This window comes from Brachypodium distachyon, chromosome 4 (assembly GCF_000005505.3).
Source record: "Brachypodium distachyon strain Bd21 chromosome 4, Brachypodium_distachyon_v3.0, whole genome shotgun sequence".
Lineage (NCBI taxonomy): Eukaryota > Viridiplantae > Streptophyta > Magnoliopsida > Poales > Poaceae > Brachypodium > Brachypodium distachyon.
The window spans coordinates 21897263-21917306 of NC_016134.3; the positions used below are offsets into that span (position 1 = coordinate 21897263).

The 20044-nt window shown below is 44.1% G+C and overlaps 1 protein-coding gene across 2 annotated transcripts; it reads left to right on the top strand.

Moving 5' to 3' along the window:
• Nucleotides 1-11580: 11580 nt before the first annotated feature.
• Nucleotides 11581-19573, top strand: LOC100824624 (DNA replication licensing factor MCM2). Of its 2 annotated transcripts, none has more exons than XM_024455157.1 (18): nucleotides 11581-11585; nucleotides 13721-13746; nucleotides 14619-14806; nucleotides 15360-15553; nucleotides 15708-15897; nucleotides 15980-16199; nucleotides 16282-16489; nucleotides 16642-16776; nucleotides 16857-17048; nucleotides 17131-17303; nucleotides 17381-17569; nucleotides 17672-17788; nucleotides 17869-17953; nucleotides 18030-18182; nucleotides 18263-18388; nucleotides 18495-18677; nucleotides 18879-19040; nucleotides 19140-19512. In XM_024455157.1, the coding sequence occupies exons 3-18, from the start codon at nucleotides 14632-14634 to the stop codon at nucleotides 19254-19256; spliced, it is 2619 nt and encodes an 872-aa protein (XP_024310925.1). In that variant the 5' UTR covers nucleotides 11581-11585; nucleotides 13721-13746; nucleotides 14619-14631; the 3' UTR covers nucleotides 19257-19512. The 2 variants fall into 2 exon arrangements, with proteins under 2 accessions (XP_024310925.1, XP_010237730.1); XM_010239428.3 differs by lacking the exon at nucleotides 11581-11585 and adding an exon at nucleotides 13274-13429 and having other exon boundaries at nucleotides 13517-13746; nucleotides 19140-19573.
• Nucleotides 19574-20044: the final 471 nt, after the last annotated feature.

Sequence of the window (20044 nt, forward strand, 5' to 3'; positions counted from 1 at the left end):
TCATTCACTTTGAGACACCTTCCGTCCTCTTGTTTTGTTCTACCTATCACTTTCCGAGCGCTGCTACCTGTTGTTTTTGGTGCTGTGGTGTGACTCGTAGGTGTTCTAGGCTCGCGTCTCTAGCCGGTATAGCCTAGGACCAGCATGGTACCGTCGTTGAACTATTTTTCAACTTGTGGCATTGCTGTTTTGAATTGTTGCTACAGATATTACAGCCACCCAGTGCTCCACATATTCCTACACCGTGCGTTGACACCGCCTGGCAATCGCTCTACTCAATCTTCCTGAGATTTGACCACAACGGTTGCTAGTCACCACCTGCTGCAGGGTAGAATTTTAGTTTGCTTGACGGATTACGCGTGTTCCACCACTTGCTTGTAGCATATACACCCATATAGCTCGCTGTGCTTTTGAGTACTAATCATGACAGGTGTGGACGATGCCAAGGAACCGACTAGCGTCGAACTGCAAGCTAACTTCACCAAGCTCATGGGCGACCACATGTAGGACGTTGACAAATGTTTTAATGATATGATGGAACACATCGAGGGCCTCGAGGCATCTTTCACCACCAAGCTCGACGCCAAATTCCGGGAGCTGATGGCGCGTTTACCGCGGCCAACCGCAACTCGGGATCCTCCTCAGCACGCATTCGCTGGGCGGGCACATCGTGTCCCCCTTCACCAAGGCCAATCCTCGACTACGGCCGCCGCGTTCCACGATGAGCAGCATGATGAGTATTACGGGGCAGATGATTCCGAGGGCGAACGCGAGGACGAGGAGGTGGTTCTACACCAACCGCGTGGCCGCCCACGCCCCTACGTTCGCAACGCATGCCCGCTGGTACGTGATGATGACCATGTTTCTAAACTGAAATTGAATATACCCATGTTTGATGGTCGATATAATCCTGATGCATATATAAGCTATCCCATATTTTTTTGGATAATTATTTGGAGTTGAAAAAGTATTTTATTCGAATAGATATATAACCCTAAAGGCATTTATAGGGCAATTGTATTTTTACATATTTTATTTTGAAAGGAAATTACTCCCAAAAGTTGAATCATGTTAAAACATGATTTTACAAATTTTCTGGAACTTATTTGGATCAATTTGGAGTTCAAAATCAAAAGATATCAAAGAAATAAAGAAAAGGGAAAAAGAGAAGGAAAAAAAAAGAGTAAACCGGACCGGTCCGACCGCTTGGGCCGAACCGGCCCCGTCTCGCCCGAGCCGCCAAACCAGACTGGCTCAACGCCAGCGCCAGCGCGTTGTGCGACCGACAGGCGGGCCCCACCCGTCAGGGGGTCGCCTTCCCCAACGGGCAGGAGCCCAATCCTCGCCGCGATGCCCGTGCGCTTGCCATGCTCGCCGGCCACGCCATCCCCGCCGTGATCTCTGCCTCCCGTGCCTCCCGCGTCCCTATAAAGCTCCGCCTCTCCCCGTTCTTTTCCCCCTCTTGCCCCCTCGTCTCCCCGCGCCCGTCGCCGCCCCCCGCCGCCCCGAGCTGCCCCGGCCACGCCGCCGCGCCGTTCGCCGTCGACCGCCGCCGCCCGTCACCCGACCTCCTCGCCCGAGCGCCGACCGCCCGCGCCCGTCCGCCTCCAACCCGCGCCGACCGCCGCGCCTGTCCCCGTCACTTGCCGCCCCGCGCCTCGCCGCCGCCTGCCGTCCCCGCGTGCTGCCCCGCACCGCGCCGGCCCCCCCCCCCCCCCCCGCTGCCCTGCGCCGCGCCCCGAGCCGCCTCCTCCCCAAGCTGCCTGCGCCGCCGTCCACCGCCGTCCGGCGAGCCCGCGCTGCCCGGGGTAAAGCCCTAGGCGCCCGCCCGTGCTGCGCCGCCACATGGCAGGTTCATTTTTTTCTTTTAGTTTTTGTTTTATTTTTCGGCCGAAATAAAAGTGCACATTTGCAGAAAAGCCCCCAGTGTTTCAAACCGTCATAACTTTTAAACCACTTGTCCAAAATTCACGATCCACACCTTTTTGGAATCCTTAGGAAATGTAGAATCTTTTGGCACTGTTATTTTTCAAATTTGAATTTTTGAATCACATTCAAATTACAGATTAGGGTTTTATGCCATTTAAATCATAACTAATTATCTAGAAGTCCTTTTTGAATGAAACTAGTGCCCAAAATTTTGTTTTATTGTCCTCTGTCCAATGGGACAGAGAAATAAATATTTTGAATTAAATTGCCTTGCAGATGCAAACAAAATCTCATTTTAGGGTTTGAGCCCTAGCTTTTGCTTTTTGTTTAAAACCCTAATTGCATGTGCTTAATTCTCAAGGCCTTGGATCAGTGGATCATCCAAATAAAATAAACCAAATCATGTCACGTGTTGCATTGCATCATAGCATATCTTAATTTGTCGTGATGTGAATTGTGTGTTTATGTATGTGTATGTTTGTTTGTCTCGTATAGTTTTCTCGGAGAGCGAACCTTGCGAGTGTGACGAGTGTTTGAATTCAAACTACTGTGACAAAGGCAAGTTCACTTTGATCATTTACCCATTATTTTATTATGCACTAGATTTTATTAGTTGCATTGTTAGGATTATTACTGTATCTATGCTAGCTATGATCTGTCCTATTAGTATAGGATACCTTTGCCATGCCCTTACCACCAATTGCCATCGTAGTAGTAAAATGCTATGCTATGATAATATACGAGGGTGGTATTATTACAATGTGATACTATTGAAATTACAATATGATTTTCCTAGTGTATGGCAAAACAAATAATTCAATGAACCGTCATGGGTGGGCTGCTTTGAGTATTCGGATGTCGTGACGTTAGGTCCATTTTTATGGGGCCCGTTGAGTCGTCTCTCCGTGTGATTCGGGAGCGTCCATGGTCGTCTCTCCCGTGGATTTGGGGAGCGCCTGCGTCACAATGTGGGATGCCATCCGGGATAACCAGAGACTGAACTAGTTTCCTGTTTACTAGCTTCCAGTACAACCACATGGTAATATGGGCTCTGCCAGGATGGATGTAAGACATATGATCCTGGATCCGAGGGATTGTGCAGATGTAGCCGTGTAGGTGGGAACGTAGGTCCCTCAGGTGGTCCGGGTGATTATGGTCTGAAAATTCCTATAATCGATGCCGTTGCTACTCTACCCTGAGGACAGCAAGGGATTAACACGTCGATTTCTGTGGGGAAAGTGTACAACCTCTCGAGAGTGTCAAACTAAGTACTTAGCCGTGTCCCCGGTTACGGACAATTATGAGCAACTAGATATTGGGACTGTAAGGAAGGTCTCACTCATTCCAATTTCCTAATAAAATGAATGGTTTGAACTGGGTAGGAGCATTGATGTTTCTACTCAATGTGCCTAGGTTAATAGGAGCATGGGTGTTTCTACCCCGTGTCCAATAGTGATAAAACTATTTGGTTAAAAATGATAAGATCAAACATTGATGCTTTTACGCAAAAGAGCCTGAACTCCACCTTGCCAAATACTGCATGTACTTGATAGGATCTGTTATAACCCTTCGTGAACTTGCCAATACATTCAATGTATTGACCCCCTAGCGGCTGCAACGTTTAAATGTTGCAGGTTAACCAGGTGAAGAGTGAGGTACGAAGTGTTAGGGTTACGAGTTTACATTTCAACATGTTTCGACTGTGGAGTTGTTATAGGGCTCCTACATCTTCTGTTTTCTGCTGCAAGATTTTATCTTCTTCTGAGCTAACCCACGAGGTTATGCAATATGTAAGTTCTGGATCAATGTGATGTAATATACTTTCGACCTTTGTATTTTGATATTACATCTTGAAACTGTGTGTGCTAGCGAGTCGATCCAGGGACTAGCACTGTAAGCACAGAGATCGAACCCTAGTAAGGGGGCGGATCGCTTCATACATGTTATGCTATTGTTTGCAAAGAAGTTCTGTTTTCATTTGAGGACATGCCTCCTTCTTTGCCACCTGCTGTCACTAACATTTTGCAGGAGTATGTGGATGTTTTTCCACAAGATGTACCTCCGGGACTGCCACCTATTCGTGGCATCGAGCATCAAATTGACTTAATTCCTGGAGCATCGCTGCCCAACCGTGCGCCATATCGTACCAACCCGGATGAAACCAAATAGATTCAACGACAAATTCAAGCACTACTCGAGAAAGGTCATATTCGTGAGTCCCTTAGTCCTTGTGATGTTCCCATTATTTTGTTTCCCAAAAAGGATGGCTCGTCGCGCATGTGTACTGATTGTAGAGGTATCAATAACATCACCATTCGTTACCGGCATCATATACCACGATTAGATGACATGCTAGATGAATTGAGTGGCTCTACCATGTTCTCTAAAGTCGATTTGTGTAGTGGTTACCACCAGATTCGTATGAAGCTAGGAGATGAGTGGAAAACAGCTTTTAAAACTAAGTTCGGTTTATATGAGTGGTTAATAATGCCTTCTGGTTTAACTAATGCTCCCAGCACATTCATGAGATTAATGAACGAAGTTTTACGTGCTTTCATTGGACGTTTTGTGGTGGTATATTTTGATGATATTCTCATATATACCACATCTTTGGATGAACATTTGGATCATTTGCGTGCTGTTTTCAATGCATTATGCCATGCACGTTTGTTTGGTAACCTTGCAAAGTGCACCTTTTGCACCGGTCGGGTTGGTTTTCTTGGTTTTGTTGTTACTGCGCAGGGTATTGAAGTTGATCCTGCCAAGATTGAGGCTATTTCGACATGGCCGCCACCAAAGACGGTCACCCAAGTGCGGAGTTTTCTTGGGCTCGCGGGGTTTTATAGGCGCTTCGTCAAAGACTTTGGATCCATTGCCGCGCCGCTGAATGAGCTTACAAAGAAAGATGTTCCTTTTGTTTCGGGCGCTGCACATCAAGACGCATTCATGTTGTTGAAAGACAGGTTAACTCATGTGCCTTTATTACAACTTCCTAATTTCAATAAGACATTTGAACTTGAATGTGATGCTAGTGGTATTGGATTGGGATGCGTGTTGTTAAAGGAGGGTAAACCTGTTGCATATTTTAGTGAAAAACTGAGCGGGCCAAGTCTGAATTATTCTACGTATGATAAAGAATTGTATGCGCTGGTTCGGACATTAGAAACTTGGCAACATTATTTATGGCCTAAAGAATTTGTTATCCATTCTGATCATGAATCTTTGAAGCACATTCGTAGTCAAGCTAAGTTGAATAAGCGTCATTCCAAGTGGGTCGAATTTATTGAATCTTTTCCTTATGTTATCAAACACAAAAAGAGTAAAGATAATGTTATCGCGGATGCTTTGTCACGACGTTATACCATGCTATCTCAGCTTGATTTCACAATTTTTGGATTGGAAACCATTAAACAACAATATGCGCATGATGCTGACTTTAAAGAGGTTTTGCAGCAGTGTAAAGAAGGAAAAACCTGGAACAAATTCGTGCTCAATGATGGATTTGTGTTCCGTGCCAACAAACTATGTATTCCGGATAGTTCTGTTCGTCTTTTGTTGTTGCAGGAGGCGCATGGTGGAGGTTTAATGGGACACTTTGGTGTAAAGAGGACGGAGGACATACTTGCTGCCCACTTCTTTTGGCTGGATGCGTAGGGATGTGGAGAGATTCGTTGCTCGCTGCACGACATGTCAAAAAGCTAAGTCACGCCTTAATCCACATGGTTTATACATGCCTCTTCCTGTTCCTAGTGTTCCATGGGAGGATATTTCGATGGACTTTGTTTTGGGATTGCCTCATATACAGAAGGGGAGGGATAGTATCTTTGTTGTTGTGGATAGATTTTCGAAGATGGCACATTTTATTCCTTGCCACAAGAGTGATGATGCGGCACATGTTGCTGATTTGCTCTTTCGTGAAATTGTTCGTTTACATGGTGTACCAAATACTATTGTTTCCGATCGTGACACTAATTTTCTTAGCCAGTTTTGAAGATGTTTATGGGCTAAGTTGGGGACTAAAATGCCGTTTAGTACTACATGTCACCCTCAAACTGATGGGCAAACTGAGGTAGTCAATAGAACTTTGTCTACTATGTTGCGGGCTGTTTTAAAGAAGAACTTAAAGTTATGGGAAGAATGCTTACCTCATGTTGAATTTGCTTATAATCGTTCGCTGCATTCTACCACTAAGAGGTGCCCTTTTGAGATTGTGTATGGTTTTGTTCCTCGTGCACCTATTGATTTATTGCCCTTACCATCTTCGGTTCAAAATAATTTGGATGCTACACAACGTGCTGAATTAATCTTGAAATTGCATGCTACTACTAAGGAAAATATAGAACACATGAATGCTAAGTTTAAAACTGTTGGAGATAAGGGCCGAAAGCATGTTGTGTTTGATGTTGGCGATCTTGTTTGGTTGCATTTGCGCAAAGATCGTTTTCCTGACTTGCGCAAATCAAAATTGATGCCACGGGGCGATGGTCCTTTTAAGGTGTTAGAGAGAATTAATGATAATGACTACAAACTTGAGCTTCCTGCAGATTTTGGTACGGTAAGTCCGTCATTTAACATTGCAGATTTGAGACCATATTTGGGGGAAGAAGAAGACATTGCGTCGCGGACGACTTCAATTCAAGAAGGGGAGGATGATGAGGACATCTCCCATGTTGATACAACCGCTGCCCCTACAGCCACGATGCAAGGACCTATTACAAGAGCTCGTGCACGCCAACTTAACTATCAGGTATTTTTGTTTCTTGGAACGATTCCTCTCATACATGAAAATATGATGATGCCTAAATCAGATGTGTTTGTTACACTTAGGAATGATGGACCTAGCATGGATGAGAGGGACAAGCACTGGAGAATGATCACGCATGGAGATGATGGCATCAAGCGTGTAAGGATTGAAGATGATGCCACCATAAGGAGAGATGAAGACGTGGGCGACATATGGAGTCTTCCAATTCGTATTTCCGACCACGTGAAGATATGGTGCTGCGTCACCTCAAGTTGGGCCAGGCCCATGTCAACCGACCTACAGAGGGTTCGGCCCACTTCCCAAGGCAGGACGCATACCCCTCTGTATAAACTCCTTCTAGGTCATCGTTTAGACTTGGATTTTGTTTAGTTTAATACTTAGCCATTGCTAATCTTCGCCATAGGCACGAGAGTCAAATCGACCTCCTGTACTACGCACTTGCAGAATCCCATATATAAAGCTTCATCTTTATTCGCAATATCTTGATTGCATCTATTGTTCTTGCTGGTTCTTCGGTCGCTAGCAGGGATTGATCCTTCAGGATCAAGTTGATCTAGCTCCGGCATGGTCAATAACCTCAGAAGTTGGTGTAGCGATCACTAAGGCGCAACGTCTCGCACATTTGTAGTCTGTTCGCCAACGTCGACCTCCACCCAAATCGATAGCTATCTACTCATCGAAAGATCGGGCCACCTTTACCCTATAAACTTGTGATTTGATCGACTTCCGCCGCTCGTAGGTTATGTTATGAGCTGAGAGCACGATTCCCCACTCGGCGACTCGTCCAGTCGCTTCAGAGTTGTTCAGAATGTTAGCGAGAGGAGCCTCGCTCACAACCACAATTGTGTGTTGCTGGAAATAATGTCTTAGCTTGCGTGCTGTTAGAAAGACTCCATACGCAAGCTTTTGATAGTGGGGATAGCGTTGCTTTGTAGGCGAGAGGACCTCACTGATGTAATAGACTGGGCGCTGAACACCGTGGGTCTTGCCATCTTCGGCTCGCTCGACTCCAATCGCTGTGCTGACCACCTGGGTGGTGGCTGCGATGTATAATAGGAGCTGCTCATCTTCTTGTACAGCGACCAGGATCGGCGAGGTTGACAAAAGGCGCTTCAAGTCTGCGAAAGCATCACTGGCCTCTGGTGTCCACGCGAAGTCGTCCTTCTTCTTTTTCAGAAAATGGTAGAAGGGCAAGGCTTTCTCGCCCAGCCTACCGATGAATCGGCTCAGGGCCGCGAGTCGTCCAGTGAGCTGTTGGAGCTCATGGATTTTAGTCGGCTCCTTCATGGTTAGGATGGCTCTAATTTTTTCGGGTTTGCCTCGATGCCTCGAGCCGACAGAAAATATCCAAGGAGTTGCCCGGCGGTACCCCGAAGGTGCACTTGGTTGGGTTCAACTTGATTTTGTACTTGTCCAGGTTGTCGAATGTCTCCCGGATGTCGTCGAGAAGCGTTGTTTCTTTCTTCGTTTTTATGACTATATCATCGATATAGACTTGGATGTTGTTCCCTAGCTGAGGCTCGAGGCACGCCTGCATGCAGCGCTGATAGGTGGCACCTGCGTTTGTGAGCCCGAAGGGCATTGTTGTGTAACAGAAAACTCCATATGGAGTGACAAATGTTGTCTTCTCCTCGTCTTCGACCTTGAGTCGAATCTGGTTGTAGCCTGAATAGGCATCGAAGAAGGACAGTCGATCACAACCGGCGGTCGAGTCGACGATCTGATCAATCCGTGGTAAAGGGAAGTGATCCTTTGGGCAGTGCTTGTTAAGCGACGTGAAGTCGACGCACATACGCAATATTGTGGTATTTTTCATGGGGACAAGGACGGGGTTTGCTACCCAGGTCGCTTGTTTTATCTCCCTGATGAATTTAGCTTCGAGGAGTCGTTTAACTTCCTCCCCGATGGCTTTGCGCTTTGGCTCCGAGAAACGCCACATGGGTTGTCGCACCGGCTTTGCATTCTCGTCCACTTTAAGTGCGTGCTTGGCTAATTCCCTAGGAATACCTGGCATGTCAGCTGGCACCCAGGCAAAGATTTCCCAGCGCTCACGGAGGAACTGGACGAGCGCACTTTCCTGTGCAGGAGGAAGGCTTGTAGAGGGCCTTCCAGTCGGTGCCTACGCAGGAGGGTGTTGCGAAGATCAGCAACCTGGAGCGTTTCAACAAGAAGAAGCTACGCGACATCTATGGTGACTGGCCGGAGTAGTACTGAACCGTACAAGTACTCAACCGCCATGCTCTAGTTACCTATAATTATCACCGCCATTTCTTGTAGCAGATGAATAATACTACCATTCGCTATGGTTGTTGTGTGTTCCTATCGTTGGGCTATTTTCGCATGTATTCTATGAAATCCGCGTGACAATACCTGTGTCGTTGTCTCCATGTGGTAAGAACAATATCTTATCAGTGTTGTTGCTCTCGTTCTCTTCGTACAACTTTGTTCTCAATGGGTCTTACTGCCGGAAGACACCTCATTGCCTCATTGGCATCCTACTTCTCGCTGAAGTTTTAAGGTATTGGAATAAGAAAACCAAACTCTTGGAAAAGCCATCCCACGGAAGAGTCACACCCATAGGGGGTTTTGGTGAAAATGCAGGTCCCGAACGGTTTATTTGCGAAACACCGCAGCTCAAGATGCTTTTTTGCGAGAAAATGAGTTCTGGGAGGTTTTCCCCGCTATAAAAACCAGGGCTTTAAGCTTTTCCGGTACTTAAGGTTTTTTTTTAGACTTTCTCGCCTTTCTAGATTAGTGGTTTTGGGAAATAACTCAGGACTTCTCTAGTCTTGGTCTTGTTTGCATTTCTCCCAAGCTTTTGGGCTTTTCTGCAAGAAGGGGCTCGATGGCGATTTTTTTCCCGTCGTCTCTCCGGACAGGGACATGCGCTCGGGTCGAAAATGCTCTGGGCCATATGCCCATTCTTTCTCTACTTTTTCTTCCATGGGCCGCGGTGTGGGCCGGAAGTTTCTGGGCCACTTCGTGTGTGCGCACTAGCTTCAGGAGTGCCGACCTGGGATGGCTTCATGGAGGGCGTCTTGAGTCCTCGCGGGGAGGCTCTCCATCAACCGGGAAGAAGGAGGCTGCTGCTAGTCGCGCTCCCGGGCGCCTAGGCGGTTCAGGTTTTTCGAAGGGAGCTACACCCAGCGGTGGCTTCGCTTTCTCCTTCGTAAGGGAAAGAGAAGGCTTTCCTTCAGAAGAAAAAAAGGCCTTCTCATATTGCTCCTTCCACTTTTGTACGTAGGCACCAGCCGCACCACCGGGGACGACGACGGCGGTCATGCGGGCAGGCCGAGACACAACGTCTAGGTGTACTGTTAAAATATTTTTTTTAGAAAGGTATATTGTATGTTTCTCAATTGACATGAAAATATTGAACTGGTCCCTAACAGCTCGTTGACATCCATCCATTCATTTCATTTGGTAGAAATGAAATGAAGTCCTTTTTTTATATGATTTTATTTGATTGAATTTGAATTTCAGATTCAAAAATCATGTTTGTCCACCACATTGATTTACATAGAAATGATGGAATTTATAGAAGAACTGGGGGTTAGTTATAGTGTGAATTCATGAAATTTGAGATTGGATTCCTGCGACTAATTCCGTGCCAACCAAATAAGTTGGTTTCTGGGGACATTTAGTCGTTTGATTGGCAAAACCAAAGAATTTTTGTTCTTTGTCACCCTTGCAGCTATATTGTTGTTCTAACTTTTGCCACGTAAGATGCCAAGATCACACCTTAATGCCACCCTAAATCTAGCTAACTCTAAGTGTCCAACAAGCTTCTGCAGTGACATCTTGGTCATTTGCATGGCAAAGTCAGGGACAAAACTGCCCAACATTGACGGCAATACCGCTTCGAGTGAAATGAAGGACAAACATTCTCTCGTTTACCATTTTGGGGTCTAAATGTCTACCAAAAGAATGTTTATCAACCCGTTCTTTATTTCCATGCCAACTCACAAACAGAAAACATACTCTCTTTTTTTCACTAGGTACTTGGTCACCTTCATAACCGCCACCAAACCCTTGGTCGATGAAATCCTGATCGCCACCATTGTCGTGGCCTTTCCCACAACCTTGGTTGGTGACGCGAACCGGCCAACAATCATGTTGAACCCGTATCCACTAAAACCATCTCAAATTCTCAATGCCTGCTACCGTTCATAAGGAAGCCTTCTTAGGCTCCAAAACTCATTGACAATTAGAGTTAAAAGTTTGTCCACCCCAACATACTCTCTACTTCTCTAGTAGGATGCAAACAGTATCACGCTGACCCCGCTTAGACTTATAATTAAAAAGTTTGCCCAAAATTTAAGTATAAGCTTTCGATGTTGGTCTGGAAGACGAAAATATGCGGGATTCCGATTGCATCCCAACTCTCCGGTCCACCTATCTACCCAGGTTGCGCATTCGGATGCTTAATTAAAAGCATGCGCTGCTATGATCAAAATCTAGGTTATTTCCTATGGTGTGTCAATTGTAAGTATCATATATTTTTGTGTATTGTTGAACAGAGAAATGCTTTATGTATATTAACCTGCGCCTGTTATTAGCTGAAAATGACGAGATGAAATGGAAGGTAGATCGGTGACAGCTGAAATGGAAGTTGGACCCTTATTTTCCTACTCTTAGGCCAAACACACAACTTTATTAACTTTCAAACACTTGTTTACAATCAACCCGAAGACTGTGAGACATAAAAATTGGAACATTTCCTAACCAGTCTGACGAGACCCCTTGCCTAACTGCATAACGAGCACACACATGTGCAGCAGTGTTGGCCTCACCCCTAACAAAAGAAATGACAAAACTAAGAAAAACTTGAAATAACTCTGAAATCGCATGGATAATAGGAGAAATAGCTGGTCCTACTCTTTGCTCTTCCGTTGGCATGTTTTTTTTTGTTTTACGAGTAGTCACGATTCAACAGACTTAGCAGACTACCAAGCCTTGCATAACTGACTAAGGGTCCGTTTGTTTGGGCACCAAGCAGCTGCTTCAGCAGATTCTGAACTGTAGAAGCCGGATCCCAAACAAAGGGGTCATATTGGACCGGATTCTAGAATTAGCTGCGAGGGAGCGCTTCCAAAAAATGTACTAGCGACCAGAATCACCGAAATCGGTGCTTCTTCCAGCCGTAGCCGCTTCAAACCGAACCATTTACTGGAGTACCCTCCCACCAAATCACATACAACGACCAAAATGTGCTCCCCGCAGTTCCGCACCCATCCCCGACCAACAGTTTCCCGTCCCCATCTCCCCTCATCGGCGCCGCCACCCGACAATGTCTAGTGGAATGGAGCCTCTGTGGCATCTAGACGCCGCCCCGAGGTCCTTTCCCATCGAAGCTCCAAGCCACCCCCAGCCGCTGTCGCTGGAAGACATGCTCAAGCTCACCGCATCTATGAAGCCACATGATTTTGATTAGTGTGAACCAACTTGATGATGTGCACATTTTGCATGTTGTGCTAAGTGAAGATCAATTTGATGATGTGGACACCTTGCATGTTAAGTTTGCAAATATTAATGACTTGATGACGTGGACACCTTACATGTTGAGCTTGCATGGGGATCAACTTTATAGAGATTATAGATTTATTATTTATGTATGTTATACATTTTTTTTAAAGCAACGATCTGACTTTATTGATTCAAAAGACAAAGTACAAAAAATCGATATACGAACGAACACAGATAACAAAGATATCAACAAAACTAAAAGCTACATTGTAGTCCTTCGAATTAAATTTCTTTTGATCCATCATTCGCATCTTGATGCTTCTCCACGTATTCGTTGACAAAATTGCAAAATACAACGCTTGCACAAGCTGAACTAACCTCAGAGGTTTTGAAAAGTCGCATGAGCCGCTCGCCTCAAACGGTGAGAACCTAGGATCGTTGAACGCACCATGACCGGGGTCATACCCCTTACAAGACAATCTGTGAAACTGTTTTTCCGTCGATGAATCAACAAGGAAAAAGACCAAAAACACGAAAAAACGTGCCATGAGAACCACTGACTCCATGGCATAGGCTGCAACGTGTGCGCCAGGACGATGAAGGAGTCAGGACACGAATCTTCTAGACGACGGCATATCCATCGCCAAGACGCCACCGAGAAGCACACAAAAACCTAAAAAAATGTAGTAGCAAAACTTGATGCCAGACGTTGATCTGTAGTTCCCCTCGTCTTTTAAGACCAGATTGACCGTGAGGGACGAGGGGAACCGCTGGAGATTGAAACTTTCTCAAAGACGACGGCGGCCGCTAGGGTTTTCCCCTTTCGCTCGTGCATGTTATACAGTTTTTTTTTCCTGAGGGGAGTGTATGTTAGACAGTTTTTTTTTTTTTAGAATGTGTATGTTATACAGTTGTGCATTTGTTCTGGTTTCCACCGACTCCACTTGTTGTGGCCCGCAAGTTGGGGCAGTATCAAAAGGCCGTTACAATCACAAGGACCATCAGTCCATCAAGCCCCACCAAGTCCATCTAAAGAAAAGCCCAACAAGTCCTCGGCCGCGACTTGCGCTTCTGCGCGGGAACCCGTTGCTCGTTGGCGCCAACATTTCCCGCCAATCCATCCCTCGCCGAGGCACCCAGCAAAAAGCGCCGCCTCTTATCGCAACTCCCTCTTCTCCATTCCCCCTTCCCGCTGAAACCCTAGCCACACCTCACAGCCAGGGGCTTACCCTGCTCCGCGAGAATACTTGTCGACCCCCGTCGTGAATGGTGAGCAAGGCGAGGCCCCCTCCTCTCGCACAACCGCGTCGCTCTCCGGATCTGACGTTTCCATCGGGTGATTTGCTCTTTTTCCAGGATGACTCGGAGAACAACGCGCCGTCGACGCCCGGCTCGCCCGGGTTCAGCACCGACCGGCTCCCGCCCAACACCACCAGCCGCGGCGCCTCCGACCCGTCCTCCTACTCGGACGACGACGGCGAGGCGGAGGTCGACCCCAACGTGATCCCAGATGACGATGGCGCCGCCGTCGTCGCCGACGAGGAGGAGGAGGACGGGGAGGATCTCTTCAACGACAACTACCTCGAGTAAGAGAGACACGTCCAAGCTAGTAATTTCTGGATCTGGTGTGATTTGGCCCACTATCCGGGGGTTTATGGCAGTTGACAGGTTAAGGCCATTGGATCTGGTAAATTAGTTGTCGAAGTGACAATTCGGTGATATTTACTGTTGCACAACAAAGGATTTGTGGTCAAGATTCTTCAGGAATAAGCAAACTGTGCCATTTGGATACAAGGGAATTGTCAGTATGCTTTGCTGGATTGTGTCTTTCGTGTGATAATTGTTGATGCCTTAGTTCTTGAACCTTATAACGATTTTTGCAGCAATTGTGTTTGATCAAGAAAATTGTAACATAGCATACACTTCGCACCAGAATGTCTGCTAACTTTTCTTGAATGGATCAGAATGATAAACCAATTATTTATAAGCTCGGAATTGTGTTGCATTATCTCTAAATGTACCTACTTTAGTGGCTAGTTGGAATTAGTTGCTAATGTGTCCTTTCGTGTTTGAGGACATAATCCTTTATGAGGGTTCTTCAGTTCGCTGCTGAGAAGATGTACACATCGTCAAGTCACATACAGAGTTACAAAAATTAACTTATCCTTTATATTATCGGCAATCCTGCTATTGTGCTTTCTGCATCCTAGGTTCGTTGTTATTCTGGAAATGGATGCATTTTGGTGATTGTGATTAATAACTCCAGTTTGTTATAGAGTTTGGGGATTGTGATTGTGATTAATAAATCCTCTAGATTTTAAAACTGTCCACTATGATGCGAATTACAAATTTTTATGTTCATGGAATAAGCCATAGCTCTAAAATAACCACAAACTTGTCCAATTGAATTTCTTGAAATCCTGTTAGTTTTGATCAATGACTCTTTTCTCTTTTGCAGTGACTACCGAAGAATGGATGAGCAGGACCAGTATGAGTCGGTCGGGTTAGATGACTCGATAGAGGATGAGAGGAACCTTGATGAGATCATGGCTGATCGAAGGGCTGCGGAAGCAGAACTTCATGCAAGGGATGTGAGGACTGGTGCGACAGCTGACAGAAAGTTACCTCGTATGCTTCATGATCAAGGTAATGGAATGTTGGGAAAAACTTTCCTTTCAGCTTTTGTACTTGTACTCTTGTTCCTTCAGTTGCTGTTTGAGTTGGGATATGTTGATTTTTCATATTTTTTGTTGTGGTGAAATGTTATGTTTGTAGTTCTTTTGGGGCAAGCTGCTGCATTTTATAAATGCGATTTCAAATTTGATTGAATCATGACGTTGTTGAGACCTTTGAAAGTACGTTTGTTGTGCTGGATTTTTGTTAAAATATTAATATGTAGCATCACTTGTTATACTATGTGTTATCTGGTTGTCTTGATTTGTCAAATGATGCAGTGATCCTTATAAAATCATGATTACTTTGCACATAGAAGTTAAACAACACATTTCTTCTAATTGAGCTGTAGTTGTCAACACGCAGATTGCTGAATACTGGTTGCTTGAATATTTTAGTTATAGGACTCTTCTATGGAGGATTATGAATTTGACCAGGAGTGGATAACCTTGCTAAATGTTACACACAATTATAAAGTTGGATGTCAGATATCATAAATTGAATAACAATTTATTTGATGGTGCAGATACAGATGATGATGATATGAACTTCAGGCGCCCCAAAAGGCACAGGGCTAGTTTTAGACCACCAGGTGGACCAAGAACACCAAGAAGTGATGATGATGGTGATGGTGCCACACCTAGTTCACCTGGAAGATCTCAGCCTTATTCTGGTGGTGATGTGCCTACGACTGATCAGACTGACGATGATGGATATGAGGTATTTACATTTCAATGAAAATTAGCCTATCCTGCTGCTTAGCATTTCCAATTAATTCCCTTCCTATTTGTTAGATAATTTAATTAGATAAAGAAACTCATGTTTAAAGGGCCTAGATAGTCGTCCACTCTTGAAAAGATCATACTTTCTGCAGGATGAATTTGATGAAGAAGATGAGATGAACATGTACCGTGTGCAAGGAACACTTAGAGAATGGGTCACAAGAGATGAAGTCCGGCGCTTCATTGCAAAGAAATTTAAAGAATTTCTTCTTACATATGAAAACCCTAAGAATGAACAAGGAGAGTTTGAGTATGTTCGACTAATTAATGAGATGGTTTTAGGTACTGATTTCTATACTCTTCCAGTTTACATGAAAGAAGACCAAATTGGTTGCTTATTTGACCTTACTTGCATCTTTTGCAGCTAACAAGTGTAGTTTGGAGATAGACTACAAGCAGTTTATTTATATACATCCAAATATTGCCATCTGGCTGGCTGATGCACCTCAGTCGGTGCTAGAAGTTATGGAGGAAGTTGGTAAAAATGTTGTTTTCGATCTCCACAAGAACTATAGGAATATCCATCAAAAAATATATGTTAGAATAACCAACCTTCCTGTATATGATCAAATACGAAATATCAGGTGAAGACCATATATTCTTTACCATGTTATCTTTTAGCACTCAAATTAAGTTATGTGCTTATATGTACTTGGAACTGTCCAGACAAATTCATCTGAACACAATGATACGAATCGGGGGCGTTGTTACTCGACGATCAGGCGTGTTTCCTCAGCTGCAGCAGGTCAAGTATGACTGCAGCAAATGTGGAACTATCCTGGGCCCTTTCTTCCAGAACTCTTATACTGAAGTGAGGGTTGGATCTTGTCCTGAATGCCAGTCGAAAGGACCATTTACTGTCAATATTGAGCAAGTAAGTTGAAACAGTGATAGTTCAGTATTTATTTTCTTTTCAGTGATAGTTCAGTATTTGTTTTCTTTTTAAGTAGTACATCATACTACTTTGTGTGCTTTGGGGTAATACTGTTTTGGTCCTTCTAATGATTGAACTATTTTGCCCCAAAGACTATATACAGGAACTACCAGAAACTCACCCTCCAGGAAAGCCCTGGAATTGTACCTGCTGGCAGACTCCCCAGATACAAGGAAGTAATACTTCTGAATGATCTTATCGACTGTGCTCGTCCAGGAGAAGAAATTGTAATTGCACTCTCCACATTCCTCCTCTTTTTTATATTTTACTGTAGAAAACATACTGATTTCTGCCAATCCATTTTCAGGAGGTTACAGGGATCTACACAAACAATTTTGACTTGTCGTTAAATACAAAGAATGGTTTCCCAGTTTTTGCCACGGTGGTGGAGGCAAACTATGTGGCAAAAAAGCAGGACCTGTTCTCTGCATACAAATTAACGGACGAGGACAAGGCAGAGATTGAGAAGTTATCAAAAGATCCACATATCAGTGAAAGGGTTCGTCATGGAATCCTTCAATCTCTTGTTGCGATTATGATTGATAACTAGCGTTAACTAACACAAGACCTTTGGGTTACAGATTATCAAATCAATTGCACCATCCATTTACGGTCATGAAGATATCAAGACTGCCATTGCACTAGCTATGTTTGGGGGACAAGAAAAGAATGTGAAGGGAAAGCATCGCCTAAGGGGTGACATAAATGTCCTCCTCTTAGGCGATCCAGGCACTGCGAAATCCCAATTTCTCAAGTAAGGATAAAATAAACAATTAACAATTATTTTATCAGTTCCTTTTGATAATTATGCACTAACCTTTGTTTCTGTAGGTATGTTGAGAAAACAGGACACAGAGCTGTATACACAACTGGGAAAGGAGCTTCAGCTGTTGGACTCACTGCCGCAGTTCACAAGGATCCTGTAACACGGGAATGGACACTTGAGGGAGGTGCGCTGGTTCTTGCTGATAGAGGCATATGTCTTATTGATGAATTTGATAAGATGAATGATCAGGATAGGTATGAAATACCCTTTTGAAATACTCTTTTGGTATTGTTCTATTAGCATCTTGTTTTCCTATAGCATTAAATATTAATCTCATTTCCTTGTGATTGTTCCAGGGTAAGTATTCATGAAGCCATGGAGCAGCAAAGTATCAGTATTTCAAAGGCAGGAATTGTCACATCCCTTCAAGCTCGATGCAGTGTTATTGCTGCAGCAAACCCAGTTGGGGGAAGGTAACTTAAAGTACCCTCGTGCAAATTATACTGGCACTTTTACCAAACAACTTTTGAACCTTAACCTCCTGAATTCACAGATATGATTCTTCGAAGACTTTCACTCAGAATGTTGAATTGACGGATCCAATTATTTCACGTTTTGATGTCCTTTGTGTTGTGAAGGTTTGTAGATCTTTGTGTAATGTGTTACCTGATCCTTGCTTGTCTATCAGTACTGACTTTTCTTGTTGCCATGCAGGACATCGTTGATCCATTTACGGATGAAATGCTTGCAAGGTTTGTTGTGGATAGCCATGCCAGATCTCAACCCAAGGGTGCTAATCTTGAAGATAGGGTAGTAGCTGATGAGGAGGATGATCCATTGACTGTTGCTAGACAAGCTGACCCAGATGTACTTATCCTTCTTACTTATACTCTAAGATGGTAGTCTTTTACTCCAATTCATACTTCTAAGAAAATTCTCTATCGCAGATCCTTTCTCAAGATATGCTGAAGAAGTACATTACATATGCCAAGCTAAATGTATTTCCCAAAATACATGATGCTGACCTGGACAAGATTAGCCATGTGTACGCTGAACTTCGACGTGAATCATCTGTAAGCAACCACTGGTTCTTAGCTTTGTCATATTCTTATGAACACATTTGAAAATTGATACCCTTGAAAACCAGAAAGCAATATAGCTTCCGACTGTTTTTTGCAGCACGGTCAAGGAGTCCCTATTGCTGTAAGGCATATTGAATCAATCATTCGAATGTCTGAGGCACATGCAAAGATGCATTTGAGAAGCTATGTTTCTCAGGAAGATGTTGACATGGCCATACGTGTGCTACTTGACTCATTTATTTCAACCCAGAAATTTGGTGTCCAGAAAGCACTTCAAAAGGTAAATTTGAAGTGTTGAGCTTGAACTGTGATTGTTTTCCAACCTAATTGAGGTTACCTAAGGGAGTTCTGTTAGTGAATACGACAATCCTTCCATTGTCTTGGATGCCTCAATACTTTTGGTCCTATATTCCAAGTAAAAAGCTCTAGCTTTTTGCCAATGTTCTTGTAAATTTTTAACGAACGTCTGTTGTGTATGCAGAATTTCCGCAAATACATGACTTACAAGAAGGATTACAATGAGCTGCTTCTGCTCCTCCTGCGCACACTGGTGAAGGACGCGTTGCACTTTGAGGAAATCGTGTCAGGATCAACAACCTGCTTGACTCACATTGAGGTTAAAGTGGATGACCTGAAGAACAAGGTGATAGGAACACCTTCGCTCATGATTCTTGCTCGAGCAACAGTGCCACCTTGGCATCAGTTCCATTTCCTGACCTGCATTTTTTCCTGTCGAATACAGGCCCAGGAGTACGAAATCTATGACCTGAAGCCGTTCTTCTCCAGCACTCACTTCAAGGACAACAGCTTTGTCCTGGACGAAGGGCGTGGCATCATCAGGCATCCTATTGCAGCTTAATAACTATCTAGACTCTGTTGATGATGAACTCATACCTCTTTCTGGATTAAGAGTGAGGGATGAGTACCTAGTGACGTCCACTTGCAGCGCAGGCGATGAAATGACAGCTGCTGCACACCCGACTGGAATTCTGACATTTGTGTATTGTTTCTGTTATCTGAACCTCTAGTTTTTTGTTGGAAACATCTATTACATTTAGAGATTTGTGTACCCTCTTGACATGGTACAATCTTGAAGTGTTGTAAAGAGTTGAGTATTTCCTCTTATCGTGTCGGTCAAGTATGATCCTTTCAGGGAATGCATGAAATGCAGTATAAGATCGGGTATCCAACAAATCACATTTCATTCGGTGGTAAAAATGCGTAGCGTTGCTGCATTTGAGTAATATATTTACTTGTAACTAAAGACTGGGAGATTGTAAACCGAAAGAACTGTAAGTTGTCTTTATCAGTAAGAAAGATATTGTTCCTGAGAGGCCTAGAAGACCTAATTATACCGACACATACATACCATGTTATATTTGAACTGTGGTATATCCACTGTCCAACATGAAGTTCAGAAATCTGAGAAAACACGAGCTTATTTTGCTTAACAGAAAGGTAGAGTTTATTTTGCTTAACAGAAAGGTAGCTAAACTCTACTACTCCTATAAACATTCGTTGAAATAAATGTATTTATAATGAAAATAAACGTGATTGCCTTGCATCTTTATGATGCAAAATGCACATATCACACCGCAACAAACCCATAGGGTGGCTACTGCAATGTCCTAATAGGACGTGCAATGC